The 23,832-nt window shown below is 36.5% G+C and overlaps 1 protein-coding gene across 8 annotated transcripts in view; it reads left to right on the top strand.

The window, feature by feature from the left end:
• The window catches only part of CLHC1 (clathrin heavy chain linker domain containing 1), a 43,018-nt gene that overhangs the window by 14,250 nt on the left and 4,936 nt on the right, over window positions 1-23,832 (top strand). For all 8 annotated transcript variants that reach the window (XM_040453701.1, XM_040453705.1, XM_040453702.1 and 5 more), the window contains 6 exons: window positions 455-656; window positions 767-879; window positions 1,976-2,060; window positions 3,566-3,672; window positions 10,522-10,696; window positions 17,675-17,877. In XM_040453701.1, the coding sequence (XP_040309635.1) occupies window positions 455-656; window positions 767-879; window positions 1,976-2,060; window positions 3,566-3,672; window positions 10,522-10,696; window positions 17,675-17,877 (885 nt within the window). The remainder of the gene's footprint in view (window positions 1-454; window positions 657-766; window positions 880-1,975; window positions 2,061-3,565; window positions 3,673-10,521; window positions 10,697-17,674; window positions 17,878-23,832) is intronic.

Raw genomic sequence — 23,832 nt, forward strand, 5'->3', positions numbered from 1 at the left:
CAATGAGGAAGAGAGGAGTGAAGGTTTAGCAGATGTTATAAGCTTTGCATTGGAAAGAATAAACATTACCCTGGGGCTTACTATAGTAGATGAATGAAAGATTTGGCTAGAGAGAAATCTTCGGACAAAAATCCTGATTCGTTAGGCAGAAACTCTTAGTGCTATTGAGTCGCATTGATATTTAAGAGGTTTGCAAGGTGTGTCAATGAGGTCATTAAAACTTTTTAAGATACTCAGGTTTGGACAATCAGTCTTCATTCATGATATGTTTAAAACTGCTACACATTTAAAATTGTATGCTAATTCTGTTTATGTTCTGTAAGTTATAAGTTCATGCTATCATTTTTAAATTATTTCATAACATAGTAAACTGATTTATTTTGCTAAAACTTGCTGTTTGAGCACTAGTTACCCCGCATGGTTTGGCTTGTTTGATTTGTTCCCTTTTCCCTAGGCATGACTTTCCAAGAATCCGTCAGTTTAGATGCTCTCACTAAATACCTGAAACATCTTGAAGATAAATATGCCGAAATTAAACAGGTTATGTTGAAAAAATATGTACCAGTTCAGAGGAAGGCAGATTTAGATGAGGAAATGATGGTGACATTAAAACGGAGAGATTTAGCTGAAAATTTAAACAAAGAATTACAGTTTCGGTATGAAGATTGCTTGTATATTTTTTAAGTTTGAAGCTTTTATTTATGTTTATTCTAATATTGTATTTGATTTTAGGTTCAGTGTATTGTTGATTTTTTTTTCTTTGTAGTCATCAAAGACTGCAGATTATTTCAAATGCACTTACTTCATGGGTAAAATCTGATATGAGCAGCTCATTTCAAGATTTCGTGGAGCAAATTCAGAAAACTAAAGATTTACATGGTAATTTATCTGTATTTTTTAATTACCAAAAATAATGAAAAACATCATCTTTTCCCCCAGAAAGCTAAAGAGTGATGACTTTTCTAGGCTAAGTTTAAAGAAATAAAAAATGTACTTACTTCTGTTAGCTCTCTGTTACCCTATGGGCTTCTTCCTTCAACAGCTAACACATAATTGGTAAATGGAGGATGTGGTAAGCCAAAGGGAGAAAGCTAAAAATATACCTGATAATAAAGGAGAGAGGGACAGGGAGGCCACTCATTTAAGAAGAGGTTGGTGCTGGGGACACCTGGGTGGCTTAGTCGGTTAAATGTCTGACTTCAGCTCAGGTCATGATCTCATGGTTTGTGGGTTTGAGCCTGGCATCAGGCTTTGTGCTGACAGCTGGGAGCCTGGAACCTGCTTCGGATTCTATGTCTCCCTCTCTCTCTGCCCCTTCCTTGCTCACACTCTGTGTCTCTCTCTCCAAAAATAAATAAACATTAAAAAATTAAAAAAAAAAAAAGAGGTTGGTGTTATTGGGGCACCTGGGTGGCTCAGTCAGTTAATAGTCTGACTTAGGGCGCCTGAGTGGCTCAGTTGGTTGAGCGTCCAACTTTGGCTCAGGTCATGATCTCACAGTTCTTGAGTTCCATCCCTGAATTGGGCTCTGTGCTGACAGCTCAGAGCCTTGAGCCTGCTTCAGATTCCGTGTCTCCCTCTCTATCTGCTCCCCCCCTCCCCCACACTATGTCTCTCTGTCTCTAAAAAATGAATAAACGTTTAAAAAAATAAAAATAAATAAGTGAACATTAAATTAAATAGTCTGACTTGATTTCAGCTCAGATCACGATCTCATGGTTTGTGAGTTTGAGTCCACCTTGGGCTCCACGCTGATGGTGCTGAGCCTGCTTGGCATTCCCTCTCTCCCCCTGTCTCTGCCCCTCCCTCTCTTTCTCTCTCTCAAAAATAAATAAACTTTAAGAAAAATACCCCAAAAGATGAGTTAATTAGAAAAAGAAAAAGAGGTTGGTGCTGTTAGAAACCATAGCATTAAGTTGCTGACATTTTCTATTGATTGATCTTAAATATTCTGTGGTACTTTCAATATTTACAGGTGACCAAGGCATTATTGAGGAACTGCTTGAAGATGATCCAGGCAAGGCAAAAGAAGCTGAAATTTTGCTTTCCTACATTGAAAGGCAAATATTAAATAAATAAATAATTTTAAAAATATTTATTTAAGTAATCTCTACATCCAACATGGGGCTTGAACTCACGACCCAAGATCAAGAGTTGTATGCTCTTCTAAATGAGCCACTCAGGTGCCCTATGAAAGACAAATTATTTTAAAAGCTTTGGTTTTCCTTGTGAAAATGTTATCACGTTTATGTAATATTTATTTATTTATTAAGTAAATACTTAATATTTATTAAATGTATAGCACTTATTTAGCATCTTGATGAGTTATAGTCTCTAGATTTTGTATTTTTACAGTTTTACTCTACTAAACAAATTAGAAAATAAACTAGAATTTAAAAAATTCTTTATGTAAAAAATATTAGGTTGGTAGTCTAGGAAATTTTTCAGAGGATATAGGTGACTTGAGTGTTGATTTAAATTTTATGTATACTGTATTTTTTTTTTTGCATTTCCTAACAATCAGTCTGATGTTACAAAAATTTTTTGAGAATGTCTTCTTGAGTCAGATTATCCTAACCAATTTAGTCATTTTTTTCCCTCATCATTTCCATCCTATGATGTTTTAAAAAGGTATATTTCTCCCTCATACTTAAGTTATTATATAGTGCATAATAGAGGCTTAAGGAGATCTAAGACTTTATTCTTTAAGAGGTTAATTCATAGCCTGTGAGGCCAGTATGTAAGGAACATATGTAATATTCCTAGTTTCATAGGTTAAATAATTTTTAATTGTTCTATTGATGTGGTACAAAGAAGGGGCAAAGATCATTTTGGGACAGCACCAAAGCCTGTTTTATTTCCTTACACTGTATGCTTCTTCAAGTCTACCAGCTTTAGACATGAGGGAAGAAACTTTATTGAGGCTAAAAGTTTTACGTATTTTGCTCATTAGTATTACTTTGGTCTTTCTCCTCTAGGGTTTCAGATTCATTTGCAACACTGTAAATCCTGTTTGCCATAGTTTTGTTAATTGTGGGGTAAGGATTGGTTTGAAGACATTTTACCCTAGGAAGAGGAGTAGAGGCTTAAGTTATCTGAACTATTATTTTTTCTTCTTGTGTTAGTCTCATATTTCATTGGGAGTCTGATTCGTGGCAGAGCAACATAAGCTTCACCTCTTGATCTCCAGTTCTGCAGCTACTGTGTTTCAGTTACTATTTCCCCTACGTTGAGTCTCTAAGCAGATTGCCCTTCTTTTCCCAATATCTCTTCGTCTAGAGACAACACGAGAGAAAAAAATCTGAGCCCATTGTAAATTCAGTTCAAGTTTTTTCCTTTTTCTGTGTCTTGCAATAAGTACTATAGGAATAAAGTACAGGGTAAGGTTCAAAGGCTGTAAAAAATGACAGAATATTACAGAAAGAAGTGAAAGGGCATCTTTCAGAATGAATGAACGTAGTTATAGTTTTTCTATATTACTGTGTTTAGTCTGTTATAGATATTTCTAATCATTTTTTTGTGTGTAGTATTTATTATAATATATAACAAAATTCAATGGTTGTAGGTTCAATGAATTAATGTTGCTTGGTGAATATGAAAAGGCAGCTTGTTTTGCAGCACACAGTCCTAGAAGAATTCTTCAAAACATTGGGACAGTGAATAAATTTAAGGGTAAGCACTTTTCTTTGAACCTTATGTATGTATGCAAATTGCATTTTTTTACCCTGATAGAATGGAAAGAGTATTGAAGTGGGGACTAAAGAGCTAGGCTTCCAGCCCTATCTCTTCCATTTACTCAGTTTTTTTTAGCTGTCACATTGAAGAATATGATTAGTTTTTCTAAATTAAATGAGGAAATATTTCAAGTATACAGAAAAGTATGAAGGAATATACAACAGCCATGTACTCACTACCAAGATTTAGTAAATGTTAATATTTTGTCAAATTTGCTCTAATTCCTAAGACAGCTTTGTTGTTATAAATTGACATATACACAACACATTGTACATATTTATAGTACACAATTTGATAAGTTTTGACATTTGTATCCCCCAAAAGTTCCCTCATTGCTCTCAGCTATCCCTCTCTCTGATTCATCCTCACCCCTCCCATCTCCTTCTATCTGGCCACTTCCCCTTAGTGGCAACTGTTAGTCTGCTTTCAGTCACTGTAGATTAATTTGCATTTCCTAGAATTTTATATAAATGGAATTACAATAGTATTTGATCTTTTTGACTGACTTCGTACATTCAGCATTATTATTTTGAAATTCATCCATGTGTTGTGTCTATCAATAGTTCATTCCTTTTTATTGTTGAGTAGTATTCCATTGGGTGAATACAAATCCTTTATCAGATAGATGATTTAAAAATATTTTCTCCCAGTCTGTGGTTTGTCTGTTCAGTCTCTTGGAAGTATCTTTTTAAGACAAGTTGTTTTTTTAAGTTGATTTATTTATTTTTGAGAGAGAGACACGTGCACACGTGAAAGAGACAGAGAGGGAGAGAACAGGAGTAGGGGAGGGGCAGAGAGAGGGAGAGAGAAAATCCCAAGCAGGCTCTACACTGTCAGTGCAGAGCTGGACATGGGGCTCAATCATACGAATAGTGAGATCATGACCTGAGCAGAAATCAAGAGTTGTATGCTTAACTGAGTGAGCCATCTAGGTGCCTCCTAAGAGAAGTATTAAATTTTGTTAAAATCCAATTTGTTAATTTTTTTTCTTTAATGGATCATGCCTTTAGTGTTACACATAAGAAATCTGTGTCTAATCTTCAGCTTTTAACTCCTATTATTTTTTTTGGTAAGGATTTTATGGTTTTAGGTTTACATTATGATTAAGTTTGAGTTAATTTTAATATGTGATGTAACATATGGGTCAAAGTATTTTTTTGGCCTATAACTATCCAATTGTTCCCGGATAGTTGACTTTTTCCACGTAATTGCTTTCATACCTTTGTTGAAAATCAATTGTCTGTATACTTTTAGGTCTAATCTGTTTTGTTGATCTATTTGTTTATCTTGATGCTAATACTACACTGTCTTGATTACTATTGCTTTATAGTAAGTGTTGAAGTCACAGAGAGTGTTAGACTTTAACCTCTGTTTTTATCAAATTTAATTTGGCTATTCTGGTTCTTTCATGTTTCTATTTAAATATTTAGAATCAGATTGTAAACTTCACAAAAAATTTGCTGGGGATTGCATTTAATCTATAGATCAATTTCAGGAGAATAAACACTGAACAATATTGGTTATTTGGTTCAATGAACCCATAAACTTGGTATATGTCTCCATTTGTTTAGTCTTCAAAACTTTCTTTCATCAGTATTTTGTAATTTTCAGTTTTCAAGTCTTTTTTTAACATTGAAAATTTTAGTATTTTACTTAAAAATTTTCAGATATCCATGGGGCGCCTGGGTGGCTCAATCGGTTGAGTGTCCGACTCTTGGTTTCAGTTCAGGTCTTGATCCCAGGGTCATAGGATGACCCTGCATCAGGCTCTGTGTTGAATATGGAGGCTGTTTGAGATTCTTTCTCTCTCTCTCTTTCTCTCTCTGCCCCCTCCCCCACTTGCACTTTCTCTCTCTAAAATTAAAAAAAGAAAAAAAAAAAAAGGCGTTTTTCAAATACCCAGGTACTCTTTCTTTGGATGTGTTCTGAAATTGGTGAAGTCAAAAGTGATATTAGTACATTCCTAAGGTTTTTTTCTCTTCTCCCCTTGACTGGATCTGTTCAAAGTATGGGTTATAAGTTTTAGTAGAAATCAAAGCTTGCAATTAATACCCAAATAGGTGTAATTACCAGCAAAATTGGAAAACAGCCAACTTTTATTACTTTTCTAGGCATGTGGATCTTATGCTGAGAAATTCACCAATATTAAGAAAAAAAAGAGAAATTCACCAATATTAGACAGGTGGCACTTAACTGAGTATTGCTCAGAATTAAAAAAGTCCTTTTAGGGGTGCCTTGGTGGCTCAGTTGGTTAAGCTTCTGACTTCGGCTCAGGTCATATCTCACGGTTCTTGAGTTTGAGCCCTGTGTCAGGCTCTGTGCTGACAGCTCAGAGCCTGGAGCCTGCTTCAGATTCAGTGTCTCCCTCTCTCTCTGCCCCTCCCCTGCTCACACTCTGTCTTAAAAATGAATAAATGTTAAAAAAAAATTTTTTTTTAAATCCTTTTATTTTAAAACTAAACTGTGTTTTTAAAAGATGAGACGCTCAGAAGGAAATACGGAGGTATAAATACAGGAGAGATATACTCAATGGAGCTTATAGATACAGATAATTTTTCTAATTATTTTCATTTTAAATGGAAATTTTTGATGTCAAATATATACAGATTGTTTTTCATAAAAATTTCCCAAAAAAACCTTTAAATTCAACAGTTTGAAAAAAATGTTCTTTCATGTTTATCAGAACACAAAAAATTTGTTGCCATATACATAATGCATATGATCATATGTATTTACAGAGATTGCTTGATTGTGAATTGTGTGTAAATGGCCCATCTTATATTTTTGCATGCACAGTTTTCAATATTTTATCCTAGTGGATGTAACAGTGTAATTTTATAGTTTTTGTTCAGTGAACTCAAAGTCAAGAAACCATTCCAACAATTATTTACAATTTGATAACTGATTATGAGGTCATGTTACCATGCAGAAGTGAATGATGACATTCTGCATTTTTGGTATTAAACTTAATTTTATAAGTCTGAGGTTTAAATTGGTGTTTATAAAAGTAGCCAAAGCCTAAATGCAATGACAGAAGAGGTTTCTACCATAGAGCCTTTGTAGTTTTGTAAGGGACACAGGAACAAAAAGAATTACGTGATTTTTTAATCTGTGTTTAGGTCTTGTACATCTTTTGTCAGATTTATTTTTAAATATTTTATATTTTTTTATATTATTATAATTTTTATTTCACATTCCAAAGTTGTTTGTTGCTAGTATATAGAAATACAATTGACTTTTGTGTATTGATCATGTATTCTGTGACATCTTTAAACTTATTTATTAGTTCTAATACTTTTATTGTATATTCCTAGAATTTCTACATAGATAATCATGTCATCAGTTAAGAAAGAGTTCTACTTCTTCCTTTCCAATATGGATGCCTATTATTTCTTTTACTTGCCTTATTGCACTGGCTCTTCCATTACAGTGTTGAATAGAAGTGGTGAGAGCAGATATTATTGCCTTGTTTTTGATCTTAGAGATAAAGTATTTAGCTTTTCATCATATTAGCTGTAGATTTTTCAAGGTTGATGAAATTCCTCTCTATGATTGGTGAGAATTTTATCAGGGATGAATGTTAGATTTGCTAAATACTTTTTTTACATTTATTGAAATGATTGTGTGGTTTTTGACCTTTAGCCTATTAATATAACTTACTGTGTTCCTGGAGAAAACTCCATGTTTTTGAATAATTTTACTATAACTACAGAGTTGTGTAACATTGCCATAACTTAATTTTAGAACATTTTCATCCTTCCAAAAATAAATTTTGAACCGTTAACTCCTCATTTTCTACCCCCTGCTCCCTCTCCAAACCCTAGGTAACCACTAATCCACTTGCTGTCTGTATGGATTTCCTTATTCTGGACCTTTCATATTAATAGGATCTTGCAAAACATGTTTTTTTGTGATTGACTTCTTTCCCTTAGCATAATGTTTTTGAGGTTCGTCCTTGCTGAACATGAATATTCCATTGCAGGATATATACTGCATTTTGTTCATCCATTTGCCAGTTGATAGTAACTTGGGTTGTTTTTACTTTTTGGGTATTATGAATAATGCAGCTATGAATATTTGTGTACAAATTTTTATGTAGACATTTGTTTTTATTTCTCTTGGGTAAATTTCTAGGAGGGGAATGGATGGCTCTACGGTAACTTTGTGTTAACGCTTTTAGGAACTGCTAAACTATTTGCACTATTTTTCATTCCTATCAACAATATATGAGGATTTCAATTTCTTCACATCCTAACCAGCACTTATTAATGTCTGTCTTTTTGATTATAACCTTGCTAAACCATGTGAAGTATCTTATTGTGGATTTGTTTAATAAAAAAAATTAATTCCATATAGTTGACAAAATTGTTATATATTAATTTTGAGTGTGCAGTATAATGATTCAACAATCCCATGTATTACTCAATGGTCATCAAGATAAATGTTCTCATTGTGTTGTTTTTTTAAATTTTTTTTAATGTTTTTTTAAATTTATTTTTGAGACAGAGCATGAGCAGGGGAGGGGCAGAGAGAGGGGGAGACACAGAATCTGAATCGGGCTCCAGGCTCTGAGCTGTCAGCACAGAGCCCGACGTGGGGCTTGACCTCACGGAGTGTGAGATCATGACCTGAGCTGAAGTCAGACGCTAAACCGACTGAGCCAGGCAGGCGCCCCTCTGATTGTGGTTTTGATTTGCATATCTGTAATGACTAACAGTGTTGGCATCTTTTCATGTGCCTATTGGCCATTTATTTATCTTTGGAGAAATGTCTACTGTTTGCCCATTTTAAAATTATGTTATTTGTGTTTTTATTATTGAGTTGTGAGAGTTCTTTTTATATTCTGGATAAAAATCTCATATCAGACAGATGATGTGCAAATATGTTCTTCCAATCTGTGGATTTTCTTTTCACTTTCTTGATGGTGGCTTTTGAAGCACAAAAGTTTTTAATTTTGATGGGGACTAATTTACCCTCTTCTCTTCTATGGCTGTGCTTTTGTTGTTGTATCAAAGAAATCTTTGCCTAACTTAAGATCATGTGTTTTCTTCTAAGAGTTTTATGCATTTAGGTCTGTGATCTACTTTGAGTTAATTTTTGTGTATGGTGTGAGATAATGGTCCAGATTCATTCTTTTGCATATAGATATCTAGTCATCCCAGCACCATTTGTTGAAAAGACTGTTCTGTATCCACTGAATTGTTTGGCCCTTTGTCAAAAATCAATTGACCATAAATGTTTAGAGTTTATTTCTGGACTCTTAATTCTGTTATATTTCTCTAGATATCCATCCTATGTCAGTATCATACTATTTTGATTACTGTAGCTTTGTAGTAGGTTTTGAAAATAGAAATGTGACTCCATGTTTCTTTTGATTAGTATTAGCATGGTATATTTTTTCCCATATTCTTACTTTTGATCTACTTGTATCTTTGTATTTAAAGTCATTGTCTTCTACATGCACCCCAATGTTTATAACAGCATTATCAACAATAGCCAAACTATGGAAAGAGCCCAAATGTCCATCAACTGATGTGGTATATACATACACAGTTGAATATTACTCAGCTATCAAAAAGAATGGAATCTTGCCATTTGCAGTGATGTGGATGGAGCTAGAGTGTATCATGCTAAGTGAAATAAGAAAAATACCATATGATTTCACTCATGTGGAATTTAAGAAACAAAACAGATGAACATGGGGGAAGGGATAAAAAAGAGAGGGAAGCAAACCATGAGACTCTTTACTATAGAGAACAAACTGAGGGTTGTTGGAGGGAGGTGGGCAAGGGATGGGCTAAATGGGTGATGGGTATTAAGGAGGGCACTTCTTGTGATGAACACTGGGTGTTATTTGTAAGTGATGAATCACTAAATTCTACACCTGAAACCATTTTTACCATATGTGTTAACTAGAATTTAAAATAATAACTTGAAATAAAAATAAACAGACCAATAAATAAAGTCAGTGTCTTCTAGGCAACATATACTTGGATTCTACTTTTTTATACCCTCTGACAATCTTTGCCTTTCAATTGGAGTGTTTAGATCACTTATATTTAATGTGATTGTTGACATGGTTGAGTTTTATTTGTTTTCTATTTTTCTTATCTCTTCTTTGTTACTGTTTTTCCCTCTTTTTCTGCCTTCTTTTGGATTAGTTGAATTTTTTCATGATTCCATTTTTCTCCTTTGCTCATTATAAGCTGTAACTCCTTGTTTTATTTTGGTTGTTGCTTTAAGGTTTATAGATCATAACTTTTACTTCTCATACTCTACCCTTATGTGATGTTATACCACTTTATGTATTATATAAAGCAGTATGCTTCTAAAGACTTACATTCATAGGATATACCATTTCTGGTCTTTATTCATATTTCTATCTGGTATTATTTTCCTTCTGCTTGAAAGACTACTTTTAACATCTCTTACAGTGGTCTGCTGGTGGTATATTCTTTGAACTTTTAAAAGTTCCATGTGAAGGCTCTTAGGGAGATTACATTGCATATTTCTCTCCTACCTTCTAGGTGGCTATTGGCAACTTTTGGCATTCCTTGGTTGGAGACACATCATTTTAATCTCTGCCTCTGTTTTCATATAGCATGTAATATTTAGTTATTACCCACAATGAAAGTTTAATCCATAAGCATTAGTTAAACATTATCAGTACTTAATTGTAGACTGAAATTTTTTGAAAATGCAAAGAGATGAAAGTAATAATATGAAGTAAGAAAAAGCAAACTGTTACTTAAAGTATTCAACTCAAAACTTTTCTTCTCTCTGTAGCTGTTGGAAAAATTAGAGGAAAGCCTTTTCCATTACTCTTATTTTTTGAAGCCATCTTTAGCACAAGTCATGCATGCAGACGTCCTATTGATGCAGAACTGACCCTGGAAGGAATCCAATGTGGATTATCTGAAAAACGTTTAGATTTAGTTATCAATTGGGTCACTCAGGAAAGGTAAGCAAAATTAAGCTTTTGACTTAATTTTGATATATGGTTAATGAGGTTGTTCTCAAGATTTCAGTAGTTTTTTATCAGCACATTATCCTGAACAATTAATCCTTCAGAGACGATTTACTAAGCATTCATGGAGTAACGGGGCCTAGTCACATAAACCCAGATCAGGAGTTGAGTAATAGTGGTTCATGGGATGATTCATGACCCATGAATTCATCAGTCAGGACAGAAAAGGATTTATCAGTATCATGCTACTGAGAGGGATAAGGCAGGAACTTGGATCCAGAGAGGTTATGGTTACATGTGAAGGATATACCTAGGAGAAAACTTATAAGCAGGATGGATGTGGACCCATGTTGCATTTAGAATATATAAACCAGGGGCGCCTGGGTGGCTCAGTCCATTAAGCATCCAACTCTTTTGATCTTGGCTCAGGTCATGACATCCTGGTTCATGGGATTGATCCTGGTGCCGGGCTCCATGGTGAGTGTGGAGCCTACTTGAGATTCTCTCTCTCTTTCTCTCTGCCCCTCCCCATCCCTCTCTTTGTCTCTCTCTCTTTCAAAATACATAAATAAACATTAAAAAAAAATAAAAAAGAACATATACACCAGCAAGGACAGGCAGGAAATGCTTCTTGGAGTTGGATTTCAGTATAGGTAGGCAGATTTGTACTAGAGCTCCCTTAGGTTGGATTCCTATAACCAAAGCCTCAGACATGATTGATAGAAGGCGGGCTTCTCAAGAAAACCCTATAAGGGAGTGAGTGAAGCAAAATAGGAAAGAGTGTGTGTATGTTCGGGAAGACAAGAAAGGTTGTGATCTTAGGCAAGTTCTAATCTTGGTCTTATTTGTAGAGGGATGGCTCTGGAGCATAAACCACACCAAAGAGCTGCCCCCTTTGAGGCAAGGGATCAGTCTTTTGTACCTCTCTGTTAGTCTCTATTAGGGCTATAGGCTGCCTGGATGGGGCATAACTTCCTAGGCCTGGTGGCTCCCATCAGCAAAGGGCAATTTGCTACAGAAGGGAGGGACATGTGAGCCACTGACAGCCAGCACCCAGAGGGGAAGGGTATGCTGTCTCAGTAATGAGGATCCGGGCAGAACATTAAATCAGCATCTACTGTAGTCAACCATTTGCACAACACAAATGTATTTTCTTCTCACTTTAATTTCATTCCATCTAGGCACAACTTCTCTAGGATTCTGTGGTTAAAATTCTGGGGGAAACTTAGAAGGGTTAGTAGAATGAACTATATATAGCCCTTGTCATGACAATTGACCATAGGGCTATAATTTGGTTTTTACACCTTTATGGAGATAGAATTTATGTACAATAATCTCTACATATTTAAAGTGTACAATATGATGAGTTTTTAGAAAGCATTATGGGGATATAACTGACATTATAAATTGCACGTATTGGGGCGCCTGGGTGGCGCAGTCGGTTAAGCGTCCGACTTCAGCCAGGTCACGATCTCACGGTCCGTGAGTTCGAGCCCCGCGTCGGGCTCTGGGCTGATGGCTCAGAGCCTGGAGCCTGTTTCTGATTCTGTGTCTCCCTCTCTCTCTGCCCCTCCCCCATTCATGCTCTGTCTCTCTCTGTCCCAAAAATAAATAAACGTTGAAAAAAAAAATTAAAAAAAAAATAAATTGCACGTATTTATAGTGTACAGTTTGACAAGTTTTGACCTATGTATACACCCATGAAATCATCCCCACAGTCAAGATAATCAACCTCATTCCAACCCCCACCACCATTTCCAGGTAACCACTGATCTGCTTTCTGTCACCTTAGATGAGGTTTCATTTTCTAGAATTTTATATAAATGGAATTATACATTATGTATTCCTTTTTTCTTGCTCTGCCTCTTTTGCTTTAATTATTTTGAGGTTCATCCACATTAATTATTACTCATCTTTCTCCTCTCTCATCCATTTTATATTCTTCGCATTCTATTGGTCTTAATGGCTTGTCTGGTAGAATGATTGTGGTTTCCATGCCTTTATCAAACCATGATTATTGATTTACCCACTAATAGTTTTTAACTGGCCCGGGACTACCCAGCGATATCCCAGTAGATCATCTACCACCTGTAACAAGCAACCATATACTTAAGATTCCAGAGTAGGCACTTAAGATTCCAAAAGTGCCTACTGAGTCCTGCTAAAGTTGGAGTGTTTATCCAGGGAACACCAATGACCTTAGAATTAGAACAGCTCATCATGAACTGGATTCTGACAGAAACACCAAGTCATGAGGTCAGGTGGGCTCAGAGAGTCCATCTAAAATCAGGTACAGTGAAGATAGTGCTCAAGCAGATCCAGAGTACACAAGTTAGCTTCAGGAATAGGTGGCCCAGAACTCATGTCAACTACCACCAACTGACCAACACAACTTCCACAGCTCACACCTAAAGCCTCATGCGGGGGTGGGGGTGACCTAAGACCAGCAGGCAAGGAAGAAAAAAACCCAAACTTGGTTCATGAATGGTTCAGGTTGTGTCCAGGTGATGCCAGCTTGTCGCTCCATCTTTTGAAGACATAGTAACATCCTTCAGGATGGAATGTACACTTTAAACTAGTGATGATTGTATGGTATATCTCCAGTACGTAGAATACTTGGGTCTGGGAGATAAAAGAGTGGCTCTGCTCAGCTGATTCCCCAGTAACCCACTTGGTGGAATCAAGGTTCTCTAGAGAAACAATCAATAGGATATATATACATACACACACCCATGAAAAAATTGGCTCCTGTGAATATGGAGGCTGATAAGTCTTAAGATCCATAGTCAGCAAGCTAGAGACCCAAGAGAACTGCCAATGGTGTAAGTTTCAGGCTGCTCAAGACCCAAGAAGAGCCAATGTTTCTTTTTGAGTCCAAAGGTAGGAAAAGACTGATGTCCCAGCTAAGCGATCAGGCAGGAGGAGTTCTGCTTTATATGAAAGAGGGTCAGCCTTTTTTGTACCCTCCAGGCCATCAACTGATGGGATGAGAGCTATCCACATTCACAGCAATCTGCTTTATTCAGTCTACTGATTCAAATGTTACTCTCTTTCAAATACATCCTCACGGACTCACAGAGAATAATACATGACTAAATATCTGGGCACTCTATGAGCCAGTCAGGATGACACATAAAATTCTCATGCCTGCAAATTTAGGTTCTGTGAGTCATAGTCAACTTTGGTTATCATGAAAAGGTAAGATTGTTGTTACATAACAAGGCAGAGAGGAATATGTTTGGCCCTCAGGTTCCCTATTCCCTTAAAGAGAGCGTGATAATTGGATTTGAGTGCATAACATTTACTGATAGACTACTCCTCGAGAAATATTATAAGTGAAGAAGTGAGATGGGATAGGGAAGCGGAAAGAACCAAGCTACGATGTGAACTCAGGTTAAAATCTAGTATTAGCTAGTATTACAGGGGGAGGACTATGGAACATAAATCCTGCCAGACTTGCTTCTTTGTGAATTATGGTACTGACCTTTTGTATTCCTTACTAATCAGTTGTCAGCTCTACACTACTGGGGGGTTGAAAGATAAGCATAATTTTCTGGGCAAGGTAGCTAGTCAGCTTAGGGCAACAGCTGGGGAAGGCTGTTCTCTGGGGAAGGCAACAGCTGTGAGCTGTTAGGAGTCAGCTGGGGAAGAGTCACTGGTCCAGTAAAGGGGACTAAAACAGTGTCTGCCTATTTATGAAGATCAAGCTACTTTTGCTGGGTCTGGTGGACATGGGTTGGGCTGTGAGTATTGGAAGGTAGAGTGAGGAAACTCCTGTCATCTGTCTGGTAGCCACAGCCTGCTTATTTTTCAGTCTAAAGACTATGCTTGCTTGGTTCTGGATACATACAGATGTAGGCTACATATTAGAGAGTAGTTACAGTTCTCATATTTAAGAAGTGTATCATAAGGGAGATGGAAGGACTAATGTAAGCACTCCCTAAATAACAAATTCATGATTTCTAAATGTCCCAGACTTAAAAATGGCAAGTTTGCATACTAGTGCCTACTGCCACCCATTCCAAATTCACCATTTCCCCTGCATGACACTGGGGAGTCCTAAACTGTCCTAGATTGATGGCACTATTGTTTACCAGTGTAAAGTATCTTTTTCCCACCCCCTCTTGTTATGGCCTTCACTTACTGTTCACGTAATAGTTAATTCTGTTTTAGGAAACTTCTTCGTACATATACCCCTCTTTTTACCCTTTGCCTCTTTCTTTTTCTACCTGGTCCCACCTTCTACGCCCTCTACAGAAAGTACTTGTCAGGGAGCACTGGAAATGGTTCAGACATGAGAACACGATTAGAAAGTGCATGTTGATTAACACCTGTTGTCTGGTGCAGAGACACATAAGACAAGATTAATTTCCCCACATATACTGATTGTTCTTGGCCAGTTCTACCTCTTAATTATAAGAATTTAAATTCTTCTGCAATTCCTTGACTGCATAAATTTGGAAAATACCACCACTCTTAAGGATCCTGAAATGATATAACAGAATACTGAAGGTAATTCACATTCTTTATTCTTAGCCTCTTTCCTCTGGTCTCTGACTCCAGTGACCTGGCCTCTACCATATGGCTACCTTAAAAAGTTCTACAGTTCTTTCCTTGAAGCCCTGCACAGAGCCAGCCATAAAACAGCCTGGATTATAGACTAATCTTGGCTCTCTTCGTCAATCTTACCTGGGGAAAGTCTAATCACTTGACTCAGAAAGCCTAAACTTAAGAAATGTTTTGTTGGCATTGGCTCTCTAAATTGCAGATATTGCTCCCAGAAGAGGAAAATATCCTCTGAAATATTAACTTGACAAACCCAATCCTACAAAATAACAGTAAATAAATATGATGCATAGATTTAGTGATTGTATATTACCTTTATTTTGGCTTAAAAAAATCTACAATCTGGGGTGCCTGGGTGGCTCAGTCAGTTGAATGTCTGACTTTGGCTCAGGTCATGATCTCAAGGTTTGTGGGTTCAAGCCCCACTTTGGGCTCTGTGCTGACAGCTCAGAGCCTGGAGTCTGCTTGCTTTGGATTTTGTGTCTCCCACTCTCTCTCTGCCCTTCCCCAACTTGTGTCTTCTCTCTCTCTATTTAAAATAAATAAACATTAAAAAAAAATCTATAATCTGGTTTATAATCAAATATACCTTAGTTTACTAATGGAGTTAAGCACATTTTTAAAAATTTATTTACTAGTCATATATATTCTCCAGAGCCAGTCTAGAGATCCACTTTCAGAAGTCTTCTTAGAATTGGAAGTAGGGATGGGAGAGCCAAGAAGGAGACTTTGAGAAAACAGAAAGAGGGATGTAATGAGGTGATTAGGGGCAAAACAGGGACAGAGGTTCCCAGGCTCATTTTCCAGTTGGGTACAGGGTGCTTGACTACCTCCCTTTCCCCAGGGCTAGAATCTCTGTTTTTTTTCCCCCTTTTTCCTTCAGGGCCAGTTCCATTCTTTTGGGGCTTGACCCTCTTCCTCCCTTTCTTTTTTTTTAACCTTTATTTATTTTTGAGACAGAGAGAGACAAAGCATGAACGGGGGAGGGTCAGAGAGAGGGAGACACAAAATCCGAAACAGGCTCCAGGCTCCGAGCTGTCAGCACAGAGCCCAACGCGGGGCTCGAACTCACGGACTGCGAGATGACGACCTGAGCTGAAGTATGACGCCCAACCGACTGAGCCACCCAGGCGCCCCCTCTTCCTCCCTTTCAATATATATATATATTTTAAATCATACATCATCCTTTTGGAAAATGACAAACCAGGACAAATCAACCTTAGTCCTCAGCTCTGGCCTTTTCTCAGGTGGAACCACATCATGTTAGTGATGACCTCTTACAAAAATAAAATAATGGTATTAATAAGAGAAAGAAATACTATAATACTGGTATTATCATCTTGCTCTGGTTATACAGTCACTAAAATGTCTGAAATAATTCCTTGTTCAGCCTTCAGAAACATCGTGGCTATAGCTACCAAAACCCATGTTTTGGTACTAAAATGTAAAAGTTAGGTAAATTGCTTATTAAATAATTGATTTATACTTAGAAGCTGCCTTTTGATTTCAGACACACTTCTCTTTGGCCGCCCCAATAAACATGGCAGGCTTTATTTACTGAATTTTCACTAAACACATTTTATAGGGATTTCAGGATTTTATTTGAATGTTACTGGTATTTTGATACATGTGTACAGATATCAATATTATGTGATTACTGTTACTCTGTAGCTATTAATTTAAAATAAAACTAAAGCACAATGTCCGTACAACCAGTGATTGGAAGTGATATCTTAAATTATACCCAAATGTGTTTTGGCCTATGCTGATTGTTTCTAGGTGGAGTTAATGTGCAGATGGTTCACTCCAGTTGTGTTTGAAGATGTGCATTAAAATGTGATGACAAGAGAAATTGGGACATCTTAAATCCTTTTTTACCCCTATTGTTTTTTATAATTCTATAACAATTTAGAAAATAACACTGATGTCACACGTTTCTTGCAAACACTTGCAAGATCTATCACTAATTTTGAGCTAAAATTTGTTGTCACTATCTTTAACCAACATTTAATGAATTCTTACATTCTGCAGGGTTTAAAATCTGTATAACTGCTGAGAACATTGAGATCCTCAATTATAAAATAATTTTTATTTACCTTGTTACTTTGAATTCCACCAGTCTTTTTTAGGAGAGTTTTAACCATGTTTGTAGATTTTTGAAAAAACTTGAGGTCAGTTTCACCAAAATGTCTCCTCCCCCTCCCCCACCACAAAAGAATATGTGATTATTTTTGTTTTTGTTAAATCTTGGATATGTTTAATTTCTCCTACATCAATTGTCTATTAACTTGTAATTCTTACAGACCATGGAAAATCCAATTCTACTGTGCTGAATTTTAAAATATTTTACTCTCATCCACTCACCATGAGCTCTCTAAAGTATACCTATTGATCTGCTTGCTCTAGGCTCACATTTTCTGAGGAGGCTGGGGATGTCATTTATGATTATGGGGAGCAGGATACCTATAACAAGGCCAAGTGCCTGGCTTTAGCTCAGATGATCTACACTGAATGTGGCCTGCACAAGAAAGCTCTTCTTTGCCTATGTAAACAGGGTCAGATTCATGGGGCCATGGAATACATACAACAGTTCAAGGACTTTACTTCCGGTAAGTGAAAAAGCCTACTTATTGGTATGTATTCGAATTCTAGACTTTACTGGTAAGATCACACATGAGAGTAGGCAATATTTTGGATTTACATTTTAAAGTCTATTTTACATATACTAATAAGTAGATTTTTATAATTTTTGGTGAAAACAGTTAAGCTAGAACTGATTGACTTTCATGCTAGACATTCAAATACATTAGTATTTCTTCACTACATAAACGTTTAGTAAACTGTGGAATCCTGAAACATACAATTTTTGTCTGTCTGTTTTTAACAAAAACCTAGCTTTTATTGAGAACCTACTATGTGCCAGAGTCTAGATGTGTTCTCACACCCTTCTAGCCAGTCCTCACAGTAGTCCCATCAGGTAGTCATTGCTAGGCCTGTCGTACAAGTGGAGATGCTGAGATCCACAGAGGGAACACTGAGCTGAGGGAGTGAAGTTCACCAAGTCCTTGGTGCTAATGGAGGGTCCTGGGTAGCTGTGGCCAGCCCAGTCAGAGTGGTCTTTGCCTTAAGGTCAGTTGTTGCTGAGATCTTGTTTTTCTCCCATGTCTGGCAGAGGCATGAGGGACAGCCTCAGGCTGTCCTGAGGGGACGACCTGGCAGCCTTCAAGAAGGTAGATGTCTGGGTGTCTCTGCTTCTCTCCCTCTGAAGTACACAGTTTATTTTGCAGATATTTTAGACCATGCTACTTAGAGAATTTTTTTAAATAGCTGCACTTATTTGTTACATATGAGTGTATGTAAACTATGATATGAGCATTAAAAACGAAGAACTAGTAAAATAATGTTCATTTCAAAATTTTGAAACACTTAGGTTACAAGTAGGCAGTGATCTGAGAGCATTGTCAACCTTAGGGTAACTATAGTTGAATGAGCTGATCTCTTATGAATCTAGTTCAGCACTAACCTACGTGTACAGGCAGCCTGACCTCTCCCATATCCCAGGTCTATGTCTGAATTCTTATTTGCAGGCTCTGTACCCCAATTCTAAGAAGTTGCAAATAAGACAAACTACAGCACTTCTAGGTCATATTTTTCCGGGAAAGAGGATCATTTATGGCAGTTGAATCTGATTATTTTCAAACAATAAATTTAATTTTACTTAGCATCTATTTTTTAAAGTTATGAATTTCTTCATTTGTTATATTAACAGCACACTTGATATTATAGTTTGGCTTTTTACTTGCATTATCTTACTTAATACTTACATTAACTATAAAGTAGGTTTTGTTATTATCCCTATTTTATAGATTTAAAAAAAAACTTTCCACAGAGAGGCTAACTAAGGCTCAAAGAGGTAAGTAATTTGCCTACGTACACACCGCAACAGGATAGAATCTGGCATAGTAGGTACTACTCAATATTTATTGAATGAATTAGCTATTTTATTTTTATTATCTAAGTATACAGGTTCAGTTTCTGTTTTAAGTATTATTTTTGCACAGGTAAGAAATGATTACTCTAGAATTTATATTGACTGAAATGTGAATGAAGTTTCTGTTTTGCTTGCAAAATTTGCCTTGCATAAATGCATAGAAATGTGATTGACTTATTATTGTATTGTTCTGCTCCTGCATTATAATCTAAAATAATTATATGTTATCATAATAATTTAAGAAGTAATGACACTCTCTATAATTAGAACCTTGATATTTATCCTCAGAATTTATTTAGCACATCATAAGATGAAAATAATAACTTGAGAAAAAGTAGAAACCCTGAAAAATTGCTTTGCTTATTTTACTTTTTAATGGGAAACAACTACAGCTTTCCATGGTATCATGGGGCCTTGAGGGAAAGACTTAATTTTATACTTTCAGAAAAGAATGTTCTCAGATTTAGACTATGAGTTATACATTTACAAATTAAAAAACAAAAACCAAAACCACAACAAAACAAAAACAAAAATTATAAGAAAGTTTTGTTCCAAAAGCATAAATCTGACTAAAGGAGCATCTGTTTTAGAAATAAAAATTATTCCACCCCCCAATAATATTTAGAATGAAACCTGAAATGATTTGTTTGTTCACCTTCCCCATTATCATTAAACAAGTGAATATACTTAAGTGGAAATTGGGTTATTCTAGATGTGAAGCTCTCAAACTTTTTGGTCTCAGGTTTCTTTTATTTACTTATTTATTTATTATGTTTATTTATTTTTGAAAGAGAGAGAGAGTGAGTGAGTGAGGAGGGGAAGGACAGCAAAAGGGAGACAATAGGATTCGAAGTGGGCTCTGGCACTGAGAGCAGAAAGCCTGGTGAGGGGTTTGAACTCACAAACTGTGAGATCATGACCTGAACTGAAGTTGGATGTTTAAGCAACGGAGCCACCCATGCACCCCTCTTTTACACTTTTAAAAAAGCACTGAACATCCCAAAGAGCTTATATTTACATAGGTTATATCTGTTGATATTTATCCTATTAGAAATTAAAACAAAATTTTAAAATATTTATTCATTTAAAGAAAACAACAATAAACCCATCACATGTTATCATAATAAAATATTTTTTATAAGAAATAACTTTTCCTTGGGGCACCTGGGTGGTGCAGTCGGTTAAGTGTCTGACTCTTTTTTTTTTTTAATTTTTTGTTAACGTTTATTTATTTTTGAGACAGAGAGAGACAGAGCATGAACGGGGGAGGGTCAGAGAGAGAGGGAGACACCGAATCTGAAACAGGCTCCAGGCTCTGAGCCGTCAGCACAGAGCCTGATGCGGGGCTTGAACTCATGGACCACGAGATCATGACCTGAGCCGAAGTCGGAGGCTTAACCGACTGAGCCACCCAGGTTCCCCTAAGCGTCTGACTCTTGATTGCAGTTCAAGTCATCATGTCAAGGTTTCATGAGCTTGAGCCCCGCATCCAGCTCTGTGCTGACAGTGGGGAGCCTGCTTGGGATCCTCTCTCTCTCCCCCTCTCTCTGTCCCTCCCACACATGCACGCGCTCTCTCTCCAAAATAAATAAAGATACTTTAAAAAACAAAAAAACTTCCCAAAACCAAGGAATTTCATGCAAAGAGTTGCATTTTCTACATTTTTGCAAATCCCTACAATATCTGGATTACTATAAGATAGCTGGCTTCCTATATCTGCTCCTGTATTCAGTCTGTTGTAAGACTACATGTCATATAGTCTTTGGAAAACACCACTATATATTTGTGAGAGAATGGGAATGAAAAAGGCAAATAACAGCTTAGTATTTTTATGAACATAGTTTTGACTTTATAAACCCTAGACCATATTTTGAGAACCACTGTTCTAGATGTTCGTGAGTTAAACATCTATCACACTTGGCATATCGGCCTTTATAATCATATTAAAACAATATCCATGAAAGGGGAACCCTCTTGCAATGTTGGTGGGAATGCAAATGGCTGCAGCCACTTTGGAGAACAGTATGGAGATTTCTCAAAAAGTTAAAAATAGGGACATCTGGCTCAGTCGATTAAGCGTCAACTCTTGGTTTCAGCTCAGGTCATGATCTCACAGTTCGTGAGTTCAAGCCCTGCATTGGGCTCTGCACTGACAGCACAAAACCTGCATGGTATTCTCTCTCTCCCTCTCTCCCTGCCCATCCCCTGCTCACACACACATACTGTCTCTCTCTCAAAATAAATTAATAAACTTAAAAAAAAAAAGTTAAAAATAGAACTACCCTATGATCTAGCGATTGCACTGCTAGGTATTTACCCAAAGGATAAAAAAAATACAAATTTGAAGGGATATATGCACCCTGGTGTTTATTGTAGCATTGTCAACAATAGCCAAGCTATGGAGAGAACCCAAATGTCCAGACTGATGATGAATGGATAAAGATGTGATATATATACACAATGGAATATTAGTCATCCAAAAGAATGAAATCTTGTCATTTGCAATGACATGGATAGAGCTAAAATGTATTATGCTAAAGAAATAAGTCAGTCAGAGAAAGACAAATACCATATGATTTCACTCATATGTGGAATTTAAGAAACAAAACAGATGAACATATGGGAGGGAGAGAAACCATGAGAGACTTAATGATAGAGAACAAACTGAAGGGTGATGGCGGGGGGGGGGATGAGCTAGATGGGTGATGGGTACTAGGGAGAGCACTTGTTAGAATGAGCACTGGGTGTTGTATGCAAATGATGAATCACTGAATTCTATTCCTGAAACCAATATTTCACTGTATGTTAGCTAAGTAGAATGTAAATAAAAATTTGGAGAAAAACCCCAAGAACATCCATGAGATAAAAATTGATTAATAACCTGTCAAACTAAGAAATGACGAAATGGATTCCAAACCATGGTAAGCAGAGGAGAAAGGTCATAGGATTTGAATTTGTGTTCCTTTGAACTAGTCAGAGGCCATATCTTGTACATACTTAAGTAAATAGTGGTTAATTAATCAATTCAAGGAGAGGGAAATTTGAATGCCTGATTGAATGAAACAGCAAAATGTGTGAGTTACAAAATGCTGGTGGCTGGGGGATGCTATATAAATAGCTTCACCTTAGTGAAGGCCAGTTTGAGTGACCCAAATCATAAACTTCTTCTACCTCTTCTCTAGGGAAATTAAAAAAAAATTGTTTGACTTTATTGATACAGAATTATATTCTGCTATTCCTTGCTTATTCTTTTATCATTTATCTCTCTTTTATTTATGTGTGTATGTGCATGTGTGTGTATATGTACATACATACAGTGCATCACACATATACTTACTGTTTTGGAGGAGCATCGCTAAAGATTGGAAGGTCATGGACTTGGGTGGATTAGATGAACTTCGTTCTCCTTTATATCATGTGTATAATTCTGGGAAAATTAACTTCTCTAAGCCTGTTTCCTCACTTTTAATGTGAGAATAATAATATCTCACTTATACTGAATATTAAATGCAGTGATTTGATATATGTAAGTTCCTAGTACAGTAAATATGTGTTTAATAAACACTAGATTATCTTATATTATCAGTCAAAAAATTGCAAATTATGTTTATGGTAGTTCTTAAAAGGCTTTCAGGAATTATTCTGAATACTACCTCTGTTGTGACCAAAGAATAATATTAAAAACAAAAATTTTTTTTTAATGCTTAATGTTAATTTTTGAGAGAGAGAGGGACAGACAGAGTGTGGGCTGGGGAGGAGGGGCAGAGTGAGAAGGACACACAGAATCCAAAGCAAGCTCCAGGCTCTGAGCTGTCAGCACAGAGCCCCATGCAGGGCTTGCACCCATGAGCCATGAGATCATGACCTCAGACAAAGTCAGATGCTTAACCCACTGAGTCATCCAGGCACCCTGAGAAAGTAAATTTTTTACTTGAAAAACTTTAGTTAACACAAAGTTTATAAATTTAAGAATGTAAATCATGGGGGTGCCTGAGTGGCTCAGTCGGTTAAGCGTCCGACTTCACCTCAGGTCATGATCTCACGGTTTGTGAGTTCGAGCCCCGCATGGGTCTCTGTGCTGACAACTCGGAGCCTGGAGCCTGCTTCAGATTCTGTGTCTCCCCCTCGCTCTCTGCCCCTCCCCCACTCACACTCTGTCTCTCCCTCAAGAATAAACAAACATTAAAAAAATTTTTTTTAAATGTAAATCATAATTGTAGTATCAACTCAGTAGTTATCTAATATATTAAACCATATGAAATATCCTTTTTTGTAGTAAAGCATGGTCAAATGTAGGCAACTTCATATGGCTCAGCTACTAGCTACTTGAACAGGCTAATGGCTTCTTAAAGTCTTCATTTTTGAGTTTATAAAATAATATTTTTAGGAAAAAAATTACTGAGCCCCTTTTTCTGTGCAAGGCACAGGAAGAAAGAAATTATACTCACTAGAAGTTGGCCCAAATATGAACAACAAGATATAGATAATATTGTTAGATGGAACCTTAGAAATTGGATATGCTAACACTTTCTTTTTTTAATGTTCATTTATTTTTGAGAGAGAGAGAGCAGGG

The sequence above is a fragment of the Herpailurus yagouaroundi genome, unplaced genomic scaffold, assembly GCF_014898765.1.
Source record: "Herpailurus yagouaroundi ecotype Mexico unplaced genomic scaffold, PumYag 210, whole genome shotgun sequence".
Classification (NCBI taxonomy): domain Eukaryota; kingdom Metazoa; phylum Chordata; class Mammalia; order Carnivora; family Felidae; genus Herpailurus; species Herpailurus yagouaroundi.